Raw genomic sequence first — 12,396 nt, 5'->3', positions numbered from 1 at the left:
AATTTTGGCAGCCATGAAGCGCCACACTTTTGCTTCTCACTGGCACTCCTGTCAGGAAGTCAGAGGCTTGTTGGATGCTAGTCAAAAGTTGTGAACTATTTTGGGAAAGCCAGCTTGTCAGGAAATCAGAATATGAGGTTCCAGATTTACTGTTCAGGCTTATTTAGATTATAAGGGATGTTTCTATGCTTCTTGGTTTGAGAACACGTTTCTCAAAACAGGTTTCCTTTTTAGAATTATGGAAGTGGGTGGTGGATGAAGTTTTTCTTGATATTTTAATTGATATTTTAATAATAAAGCATGTAGCATGGATACAAGATGCAAATGAACATAACTAAATAGATTATTATTTAGGAACATCAGTTATGTTGAGTAGCATTTAATTGATCAATAAGAAAAGACTAAATCTGAAATAATTCTTCTTAGTTTGACAGTTCCAAGTGGAATTATTAAACAAATAAGGCAATATACACAATAATATATCCATTCTTGTCATTCATTCAGAGGCATTACATATGTTGACAAACCATTATAGATTTTGGTGCTACTTCTACACAAATATGTTGAGTCTTCTGTTGTTCATGCAGTTTTTACTTAGCTCGTTGTTGATGTGAATAATCATTTTATCATTTGACTTGTTTTCAATTACTGATGTTATCAAGGTGTCACAATTATAAGTATGTGTGATTATATTTTCATAACCATCCATTACTTTGGCATCGCCCTTGTTAAGAACAGATTTACAGCCGGGCTGGGTGGCTCAGCCTGGAATCCTGCACCTTTGGGAAGCTGAGGTGAGGGAATTGCCTGAGCCCGCGGTTCAAGACCCGCCAGGGCAGGCGAGACCTCATCTCTACAATAAATCCAAAAATCAGCCGGGCGTGGTAGTGTGCGCCTGTAATTCCGGTTACTCGGAAGGCTGAGGCGGAAGGATCACTGGAGCCCAGCAGGCCGGGAGCAGCCACTGCTCTCCAGTGTGGGCGACAGAGTGAGACTCCAACTCAAAAAAAAAAAAAAAAAAAAAAGAACAGATTTACAAATGGCCTTCTCAAGCCTCCATATGGACAGCTTCAATTCTTGGCTTGCATTTTTCTGCATAGATATCAATGACAAATGGACATGCCTTAGCCTTTCTGCTATCACCTACGATGTGCTGCAAGCAGTGCCTCTGCCTTTCTATCCAACTCGGTCCCCTGCTTCTCTATGCTCCAGCTGCACTCACTTTAAAGAGTTGTTCACAGTGCCCATAATTCATTGTGGTATGCCCCTGAATATGTAAGTCTTTGGTTGACAGGGGATTTTTTTTTCTTTCAGAAAGTTTCTATGACTGCAATATTTCTCTACATGTAATCACGTCTTCAACAAGAGGTCAAGTAGTTGACAAAATTCTCTTGTAGATTCGCACATTATGTCAGTACTGGTGTTTGGCTCTCAGGCCCTTTGTGAGCATAACACCTATTTCGGAAGGCCAGTGATTTAAAAAAAAAAAAAAAAAAAACCTTTAAAAAATGTATTTGAATATGTATACATTGCATTTTCTATCTATTTTTTTCCACATATATATGGGACCTGGCCAGGAAGTCATAACTGAATACAGTCCAGAGAGAGAGAGTTTCAAGCAAGTGAATAGTCTTCAGAATGACATCCAATCATTTTCCCTGTACCTGGAGCCTGGTAGGAAGCCCTGTGGGACTGGGTCAGGTATACAGGTATTCCTTTCTCAGTCAGAAAGCAAGTGCCGGAACTGGATTGGCAGTTGGTTTTCAAGTCTACTGAAAATTTTTTATCCCAAATATCATAAAACTGATGTAGTCCCCAGACTGCTGTTTAAGAGTTGATGTATAAAAGCAAAGCAGTCAATGAGAACCAGAAAAATAACTCTCTTCTCTTTTTGACTGGTTAGTTCCACTCAAAAGGCCAGAACAACTATAAATGCTTAAGAACGTTAGTTTTTCTTTGCTAGTTAAACATTTACCAGTGAGATTTAATAAGCAGACTGTGTTAACTATGCATGTAAGTATTAAAACTTTATTAGTGATATGCGATAAAAGGCATCACATATGGATATAAATAGTAAGGAAATGTTAAAAGCACAAATATTAACATACGCATAAAATGCTATCAAATCCTAAAAAGAACATGGATGCATGAAGGCAGAAGGCGTTCAGAAACACTTGGTATATATGGTCAGCATTCTTCCAACCATCATTTGTTCCTTCTTTTGTAACTGTGGATCATAAAATTAATAAATACAAAATGTGAGTCATCTTCATGTGCTTATGGGCTAAATGCTGGGAGTGAGGGCAGTCTAAATTACATAATATATCACCTTTTCCTTCAAAAAACTTGTAATCTAGACAGCGAGACAGAGCAAACACAGTATCAAATAATACAAGCATTAAATAAATCCTAAGAGGAAGGCAGGGGAAAGAGAGAAAGAGGGCTTCCTTATGGTACTGAAATGGCAGATGATATAAGATGAGGAGGGCCAGTGATTTTTAAGTGGAAAAATCACATAAAACATTCTGTGGAATGAGAATGAATAATTTGTATTGAATGATAATGAAGAGAGCAATCTAAATGGACAGAAAACTATATTTAATGGATGGACAGCAAGAAAAATCTGGAATAGATAGAAGACTAACTATATAATAAAGACAAATTTAAGCCAGATAGATGAAGCTAAATTTATATAGAAAAAGAATGTACCCATTAAAGGTTTTTTGGCTTGTCTTTAATTTTAATTTTTCTATAAATGAGGACAGATGTATACATTATTTGATTACAAATAGCTAATGTAATTAGCTTTTTAATGTAATTAGGATTACAAACCCTAATGTAATGAATACATAGAAGTAAGATAGTGATTTTAAAAGGTCATATATAATTTATGTTACATATGACTCTGCCTCTATCTCCGTCAGTCTATCTCTATCACTATAAAATGTTTTACTTGACTTATATCAGATACCTAATTTTTATTATGTGTAATATATGCATATGGTATATTTGATTTATATATGAGCTGTATGCTATCTATCTGTCTGTTTCATGTCTACACAGCCTAGTTTGCCCATATTAGTTTATGCTTACTTTGAGCAGTTATCTTGTCCTAATATATACGACATTTACAAATTAAAATATTTTAAAATATAGAACTATTTCTGTAGAGCCATTAAAACAGCAATTCCAATCCTCTGTCAATGCATAGATATTTAAAATAGATGAATAGGCCATGTTTTCTTAAGCTTTGGCCCCCTCCCCTCCCTTGAAGAGGTGAATCCCCTCTTTATCTCTGTCTAATTTACTTTCAAATAAACTATATTTTCCAATATAAAAATAGATATATAACTTATTTATTTTTAGCATCCTATTTCACTCTCATTAGTGTCACAGTTTGGGTGACACGATTGTTTAGGTAATCTAAACATGAAGGGTTGATCATCTGAACAAAACCAATGGGACTGAAAATGGAAGAGACAGAAATGGACATTTCATTGGGAAAAACTACGGAATTTAAGGAATGACTAAAAGAAGAGAAATGATCAAAGGAAATTACTATGTTCAAACCGGAATAATCAGAAAAACAATGGCAGAATCCTCCAAGTTTGGAAAGTTGAAAATGTTGGAAAGATAAAGAAATGTTACACAATTAAACATCTTTTAGCTTTGAAGTCCCATGATACTTCTCTACACAAATAATCTTAACTTATTCTCAATAAATACATTTGAATTTTTTTGAGTTTCCATGTACATGTTCATTTGGTCCAAGTATGGATTCATTTTTAAAGGTAAGTCATATTTTGAGACTGTATGTTTACTGACGCATTTAATTGCAATAATTAGAGATTTCATGAGTGTCTGAAATGCTAATTTCTTCTGCAAATGGGAACTTACAAAGAGTTCTTTTACAGATGAAAAACTAAGGTCAGTGTATTGTTAAAAGTTAAACGTATTGTTCTGAATCGCATGGAGAGTAATAAGTAACCCCACACACTGCACTGAGTAGGAAGCAGGCGATATTCTAAGAATGCGATGTATGTCTGTTGACAGACTGAACCTTGCAACAAAACATATCCGATTATTATTATTATTATTATTTTTTTTTATTTATTATTATTTTTTTTTTGAGTTGGAGTCTCACTCTGTCGCCCAGACTGGAGTGCAGTGGCCGCTCCCGGCCACCGCAGCCTCGACCTGCTGGGCTCCGGCGATCCTTCCGCCTCAGCCTTCCGAGTAGCTGGAATTACAGGCATGCGCTACCATGCCCGGCTGATTTTTTTTTTGATTTATTATAGAGATGAGGTCTCGCTGCCCAGGCGGGTCTCGAACCCGCGGGCTCAGGCAATCCACTCACCTCAGCCTCCCAAAGGCGCGGGATTACAGGCTGAGCCACCGAGCCCGGCTCCGATTATTATTATAGTATCACCATCTTCATTTTTCAGTAGAAAGATGGGACTCAGGTTTAAAAATACTTCAGGGGTCAGGATTTTTATCTGCTATATCATTCTGCCCAATCAGAGGAGAAAACCAAGAGGAACCAATTCTGAAGATTATGCAAAAAATTGCACAGATTTAAAGAAATTGATTTAGAATAGTTTCTTTTACATGTGTAGTAAGAATATGAAGAAATCCTCTTAATCCAGACCATCAAACTCAAATAATGCTCTCTCACTTTTCTCAAGGATAGGCATATATATGATTTTAAAAAAATATATCTTTAAGGAAGAGTAAGGCTCAATCTCTGAGAATATCTAAATAACCTGCAAATATTGATATATGGAAATAAAAAGAGAAAAAAATTAAACCTCAATTGTGCTTAATAAATTTCAAGTGTCCTGAGTCAAGAGAGTTCACTGTAAAAAAAATTACAAAACTGATTTATAATAGTCTAAAAATTAAGAATAATAGCAATGAAAAATTTACCAAGCCAATTTCTAGTAACATTTAATAAAACTTCTAAAATGCTTTTCTAATATCATGATTCATGAAGGAAAACATTAAAATTATACTTAAAAATATTCCTCTTAATAATAAATGATAACTGAATTTTAAAATTTTCAAATAATCTACCTGAAGATTGTTATTTAATGAAAATGATTTTAGAAGAATGTTATTCCATTTATGTTGTGTGGCAAATTACTATTCCCACATACTGAACTTAAACCTTAAAGGATCTACATATCTTCAAAATAACCTGATACAGAGAGCTTTAAATATTTGAAAAAAACCCTTTAACAACAGGATTTTACATAAAATAATAATTGTACTTTCTTAAAGTACAATAGAATCTATTAATATAATTGCAAGTAGTGACAGATTTAATTAGATTTGTGCTAGCCAATCAAGATGTATCTTTGTAGATTTCAGCAAACTCCTTTGATGAAGAGGGCAAGGGAATATCTAGGTTTTAGATAGAGGGACATCTGCATTCCCACCTCTGTCATCTTGAATGGGGTAGATCAGAAATCACGTATGCTTTAGCAAGAATGGAGAAATAGCTTCATTGACAACCTTTATATTCATGCTATACTTAGTATCAAACTTCTCATATCAGGAGAGTTACAGAACAAAGAAAAAAATAGAATGCATTATGCTCCTAACAAAAGAGGAAAAAGGGTCTAATTAGCTAGGTAAATGTATATTTTGAGGCAAATATATACAATCAAAAATAAAATTGCTTTGTGGACAAATAAAGGAGACATTTGCCCTAATTTTATGTGAAGTTACTACAAAATTAATATGCCTAAGATGTCTACTATTTGAAAAAATATTTATTAATATTGTTTTCTTTTAAATTCTTGTTGTCATTCCTTACTGCTTCCTTAGTTGATAATTTACTCTTATAACCATCTAATTATTTATTATAATTTTCAATGTGCATCTATATAAGAACCTAGAGACGACATATATCACAGAATATTTAAAACTTATAAATATTACTTTTTCACAGTTTGTCCTTTTATTTTTTCCTTTCTAACTTGGTAGTATGTTTGTCAAAAATCATGAATTTTATACTTTATAAAAGTTCCTTCACAGCAAAACCATTCCCCAACCTACTCTATTCATTTTACTAACTAATGACTAAAGAACTCTACTTGAGTGGGTAAAATAGTTCAAACTAAAAAATATTGAAGCATATTGAAAACTGATTTCATACATTTATTTGTTGATATATTGTATCTCATGTATCTTTAACCCTGCTAATCATTTTGTTATTCTAAGCTTTCTCTCACAGCAATGAAATTTAACAATCTTTTGAACATATGATGTTTAACTCAATAAGACAAAATATCATTGAGAAACATAACACTGGAAAGACAAAGAAACAATGCAATGAAATCACTTAATTGTACAGATAAAAAGTCAGAAACACAAAGATAACAATTACTATGAATTAGACTCAAATTCATCTGGCATTGAACTCGTTACTATAATTGTAGAACTTAAGTACCCGAAGACATTTTTAGTATGCCACATTGTCCAACTCCCACTGAAAGTTTGCATTCCCCTTATGACATCATGAGCGCTACTATAACATGCTTGAATACACACAGTTTAGGTAAGCTACTAATCCCTGAGACAGCCATCTATTTTTAAAGATCTCACATCAAAAATAAACATTTTACAGAAAGATGTGTGTACTTTGGTTCTCACACATTAAGCCTCATGCTTATTCTGTATTGGAGGAGTAAGGGAAGGTGGGATATAAAGAGGGTCTGAAAAGGGTGGAGCTGGAATGTGAGAAGGGAAACTTCATTCTCCTTCCACACAACAGTGTTTCAAGGACTGAAAGCGCACATTATACTTCCTCTTAGAACTCATGCCTTTTTACACTTCCCAGTTCCTCTTGTAAGTGTGTTTCAAATGCTCTGTGACTTCTAAGTTGTGGAACTCAGTGCTAAAGCAAGTCCCACAGGTAAATAGGCCAGTGTGTAACTAAGTTGGACATTCACAGCTTTCATTCTTGGTAATCACAGTCAACATCTGCAGAGCTTGAAATCCATCTGGGCAAAAGTTGTATTTGCTTTCTGTTATCTTGCTTATTTGTCTGTTTGTTTTAAAGAGGAGTCGTTCAAAGACATTCTGATTCATGACCAGGAAGAAGAACTCCTGGCTCAAACACTGTGTATGCGTGCCTTTGTGTGTTCTAAAGTTACCTATCTTAATAGCTACAGAATGACTTATGTAAATTCATACCAAGTTTGCATTTGACACATTTGCATAAGCAAATCTTCCATTTCTGAGAGAGCACATGTGATTTTTACAATTTAGCTAGGCCCTTATACTTTCACACTGTTGATTTTTAGCCTTTTAGGTTGTTTCTAACCGCCCAGATATTTGTGATCTATGGTTATGTTTTCATATTTTCACAACACTGCATTTTTGTGGAAGTATTTCCTATATGTTTGTTTAAATCTGATAAATATGTTAACAGAGTTGAACCCAGAAAGAGCCCTGCAGAATAAGTTGAAAAGAAAATTTCCTGCAGAGTGACTTACCATTTGGGTAGGGATATTCAACCAGTTTCTAACCCACCCTGTGACTAACACCAGACACCTTGTTCAGGGCCATGCTGATTTAAAAGCACTTGATACTGCCTTTGACATGCTGCTGCCAGTTCAATGATTTATTATCATCCACTGGGGCTGATAATTCTGAGTAGTAGTTCACAAGATAAATTTGGCATAGACTTCAATATCATATGAAGGTTTTTCCTGTGATTGTAATCAAAAGCCTACTCCAAAGCATACTTTAAAATAGATTAGGAAAATTGTCACTTTTATGGGATAAAATGTCTTAAACAGTTTTAATCTCAGTATTTGAACATACCTATAATTAACAAAATAGGCATATGTATGCATATATATAGATAGATACACACATATATATTTAAAGGCATACTTCTAATACATAATCCACTTCTATTGTTATCACAAACATATTTTCCTGGAGGTAATGAAAACAATGAGATTCTTACCAAAAATTCTGGAATCCTTGGTAGGTTTGGGAATCAAAACAATATTTACAACATTGGACTGAGTTTTATAATCATTCACCTGGGAATCATTCCCTGGGGGGGAAAAACAGTTAATTAAAATGCAAGAACATTGTCACAATTTCATATTTGTACACATGAAACCTAACAGAGCAGTTAAGAAAAGTCTTCTAGTAATTTTATTTCCATTGCTATGTTAAATTAGCAAACAGTAAATCTTTAAATAAATATATTATAAGGTAATATTTCCATGAGTAACTTTGCAGTTCTTGGTCAAAAACTTAACAGTTAATGTGTCACCCCATTAATAAATATTATGGGCAAATAAAACTGATTTTAGGTGGTGGTTTTAAAATTACTATTTTCCCTCAAATAGTCCTAAGTGTAAAGGATTTCAGCAATTCTACTGTGCCAAATTATACTGCGATATTCTCAGGGAGAAAAATTAAGTAATATAACATAAAATGCAAGATTTATGAAAACAATTTCTACTATAGTTACATTTCTTAATTCTTTGCATTTTTCTTTTGAACAGCAATGAATCGCTTTCAGATCTAATAAATACAAATATGTATCTTCATTGATATAGCTAAAACAAAACCTGGGTAAACATTAACATCTTCTAAGATGCCCGAGTTTTTACTGAAGTTCTGTAAATGAACTAAAATGAGATGAGAAATAAACTTACATGCATTCTCACAGATGATCTTGCAGACTTTCAGTGATTCAAAGTTGTTTCGATTTCCTAGGCATCCTCCATACTTAAACTCCTCACACTTTTGTGACTGATTATTATAAAAATATCTGCTAAAATAACCTCGACAGATTCCAGGATCTTCTTCCAAAAAGCAGAAATCTGGCTTTCCTAAAAATTATTTTAAAATGTGATAAAGCAATATCTTCTTGTTGTTTATTAGTTCTTTTAATTAAATTTATAAATAACTGGCTATGTTTTTTAAGGAATAAGCATAAAAAATTAAGGATAAGAGGTAACAGTATAACGTTATCCACAAGTATATAATATTAAAATTATCTACCATATCTAGGGTGTTATCTAGAATAAGGAAGATACAACACACATATCTTTGGAACTGGCATTTCCAAGTTCTAAATTTCTAATAATAAATTAATAGTAAATTAATTTTTTCATAAATTGAAGGAATAAGAGATCATTTTACTAAGTACCACTATTGTCTGAAAGTACAAAATATTATTAATTATACATTATAATTTAATTATTTTATTACATTTATATGTAGTAACATTTAGGAGAGATCTATGAATGATTCATGTTATTGAGGTGTAGAGTATCAAAACAGTGTAGTGTTCTGTTTCATTAAAAATGGTTTACATTTTTTAAAGTTGGGAAAGTAGATTTGAGGGCTACAGAGGCTTTCATGGCTATACTTAGAAGTTGCTGAACTCTTATGATGGAAATAATATCTGTACTAGGTAGGACATTCTCTACTCCTGTGTCTCTTTTTTCTTCTTCTTCTTCCTGGCATTGGAATGACTTCAATAATGCAGACGTAGAAAGGAAATACATGTACAGGGATTGAGAGGCTTTTGCAAATGTCTAATACCCCTTCTTTGATAGGGCTCCAAACCAGGCTAAATGCAGCTGTCACAAAGGTTGTGCCACTGTCATCAGTTCTGTCTCCATGCATACTATGTAAATAGAATTGAGCTAATTTTCAAAATTATACTCACAAGGCATATTGGGGTTGAATTTTTAAGGATAAAAGTCCAATTTCTCATTTTTTTCTTCCTGCAACTATATTACCACAGTGGCAAAAATGAATTTTCTAATGCTTTTACATCTTAAAGCAACTTGTTCTATGTCAAAGAAGCAATGTCCCCAAGTATTTTACTATAAAAAGAGCATGTATTTATTAATGTTACTGATTTTTAAAGCAGTTATATATCTGGAAAAGAACCAATATCACATAAAAGTTATTTATTAAGGAAAATTTCCTTATATAATATAGTTTTAGAAGTCAAATTTCTGTAATTTCTCAACATACCAATTTGAGAGTTGACTTTGTTTTTTGTTTATTGCCTGTAGTTTTTCAAAATGAATGTTATTGTGATTCCCAAAATGAATGTTACCATGATTCTCATATTGCTTCTTGCTTTTCAAAGTGAGTGTTTTTATGATTTGTAGCCAAGTGTAATATATGGGGAAAGAAAAAAATATTTAATTTTCATAAGGTAAAAAATGCAATTAATTACTATTATTTTGATTTAATTTAGTTTTAGTATGTACTTTTTATAAAATTTTAAATTATCTTAGCAGAGTATGAGATTTTGTGTTTAACATAAGTGAGTGGGTGAAAAATATTGCATATAAAGAAGAGAAAATAATATCATAAGTTATGTTGATAATTATAATTAAGAAACTGAAGAACTGAAAGTTGTTATTATTCATATGATGCCCCAATAGAGCTCATTTATTTACTTTAAGACAAACTTGAAAATACACAAATGTAAAATAATTGTTTTTAGATCTACGGCTACAAATCAAGAAACTAATTTATCATATTCCTAAGATGAATAAAGTAACATTCTTATTGAACTTACATATACAACCCTTGCTCTAAATTGGTGCTCAGCTAAAATTGAGGAACACAGAATGCACACTTGAAGTTACGGACCATTCCTAAGCCACAGACTTTTTACTGTCTACTTGTGTTTGGACCTGCATACTTGGGAATTGTCATAGAACAAATTTTCTTTCAAAGGGATTGTAATAAATCTCCACTCTATAACTTTTCCGATACTAGGAAACACATCACAAACTTAACTTCAAATTGATAGATGTCTTTGTTATAGATTTTTAACTCTTATGTGAATAGGGTTTTATACCCTAACTTTCATGTATAATATAAATTAAGAATGATTTAATTCTTAATGATCAAATTTGTATATATATATTTGTTTTGTATCAAGTATATTTTTATAGTATAATCTTACATTTACAAGCATATAACTTTTCTCTAATTCTCTGTTTTTGGAGTAATGTCCTACTATTTAAAGGTTGGCATTTTCTTTCATAAAAACATCTTTTACCTGGTGGATAAAAAACCCTTTTATAAATATTCTGTTTTTTAAATATTACAAATAATGAAGTGTTAATTTAAGTACTTAACATTTTTGCCAGTACTAATTCAACATTTGTAGTAAACTGTTTAACTATAAATAAATACATATATTTATTTACGTTTCTATAAATTTTGCCATTACACTTATTTTATACATTTTGATTAAACTTCTGGTCAGTAAATTAAGCTTGAAGATTATCAGTGAGTCACAAAGATTTTCCACTATTTCACATACAAAATAAGTAAAATTAAATTGCACTTTGAACTTTGTGCTCTTTCATATCCTGAGTTAAATATTTTCATCTCTGTTTTCAGTATTTTCACATTAATGTAAATGCCATAAGTGATAATGGTACCAAATCAATTTCTAAACCTTTATTAAAAGAAGACTGGTTAAAAAAAAAAAAAAAGAAGACTAGTTTTCTTGATCTGTTGATCACATTATGTGTGTGTGCTTATATAGTATCTTCACCAATAAGCAATTATTTTTAGTTAAAAGCAACAAATAAAATAATTTAAATCACAAAATTTTACATGTGCACATACACACTAAATAATGCTGACAAAGGCAATTATTTATTGTTATATAGCTCTACTTACTTTTGCATCCAGAACTCAGCGACATACACACATACTGAGATTAACAAATGATTAGAGATCAGGGAATTAAGGTAAGGGTAGAAATATCCAAATCTCTATCTGGAAGATGTTAAAAGACATGATGGCTTTGGATTGTGAATTAACTAAAACTAAATGTCATGCTGCTTTAGAATGACAGTAAATATGGTGTCTGGGACCTCTCCTACCAAATATCACATATTTTTTTTCCTAATTTTTCATTATATCCACCAAAACAAAACCCCATTTCAAAGATCATATAAATGAATGATCCAGTTCATATCAAAGAAACTTAAGACTTGAATATCTAAATGCCTTATATAAATGCCATTAATTTACACACAAATAAATGTTCACCTTTGCTCAACATCGCCTTTGTAAACTTCTCTGGATAATCTGCAAAAAAAAAACAACGATATATGTGTATCAACTGCCAGAATTTATAATGTAATACTATGAATTTGAATTTAACAAACAAGTTAGAATAATGTATTTTTTACCATTAAAAGTATTTTTATACAGAATGTCAATAGAAATTAAATTTTATTTTCTCTAAAAATTTTTCTATTTATTGCAACCATGAAACAACTCATTTTAATATGGTAATATTTTAAAAACTATAAAGCCGGGCTCGGTGGCTCAGCCTGTAATCTCGCGCCTTTGGGAGGCTGAGGTGAG

General features: G+C 32.1%; 1 protein-coding gene across 1 annotated transcript in view; it reads right to left on the bottom strand.

Annotated features, from left to right (window-relative positions):
* Positions 1–2,004: 2,004 nt before the first annotated feature.
* Positions 2,005–12,396, bottom strand: part of TFPI (tissue factor pathway inhibitor) — a 22,192-nt gene continuing 11,800 nt past the window's right edge. The window contains exons 3-6 of the mRNA XM_021706874.1: positions 12,076–12,114; positions 8,688–8,864; positions 7,982–8,074; positions 2,005–2,227 (exon numbers count right to left, since the gene is read on the bottom strand). Coding sequence (XP_021562549.1) covers positions 2,100–2,227; positions 7,982–8,074; positions 8,688–8,864; positions 12,076–12,114 — 437 coding nt within the window. The 3' untranslated portion in view covers positions 2,005–2,099. The remainder of the gene's footprint in view (positions 2,228–7,981; positions 8,075–8,687; positions 8,865–12,075; positions 12,115–12,396) is intronic.

Source organism: Carlito syrichta, unplaced genomic scaffold (genome assembly GCF_000164805.1).
Source record: "Carlito syrichta isolate Samal-C Ts95f unplaced genomic scaffold, Tarsius_syrichta-2.0.1 Scaffold316189, whole genome shotgun sequence".
Lineage (NCBI taxonomy): Eukaryota > Metazoa > Chordata > Mammalia > Primates > Tarsiidae > Carlito > Carlito syrichta.
Note: the sequence above shows the minus strand (reverse complement) of the source record. Positions and strands in the feature narration are given on the sequence as shown.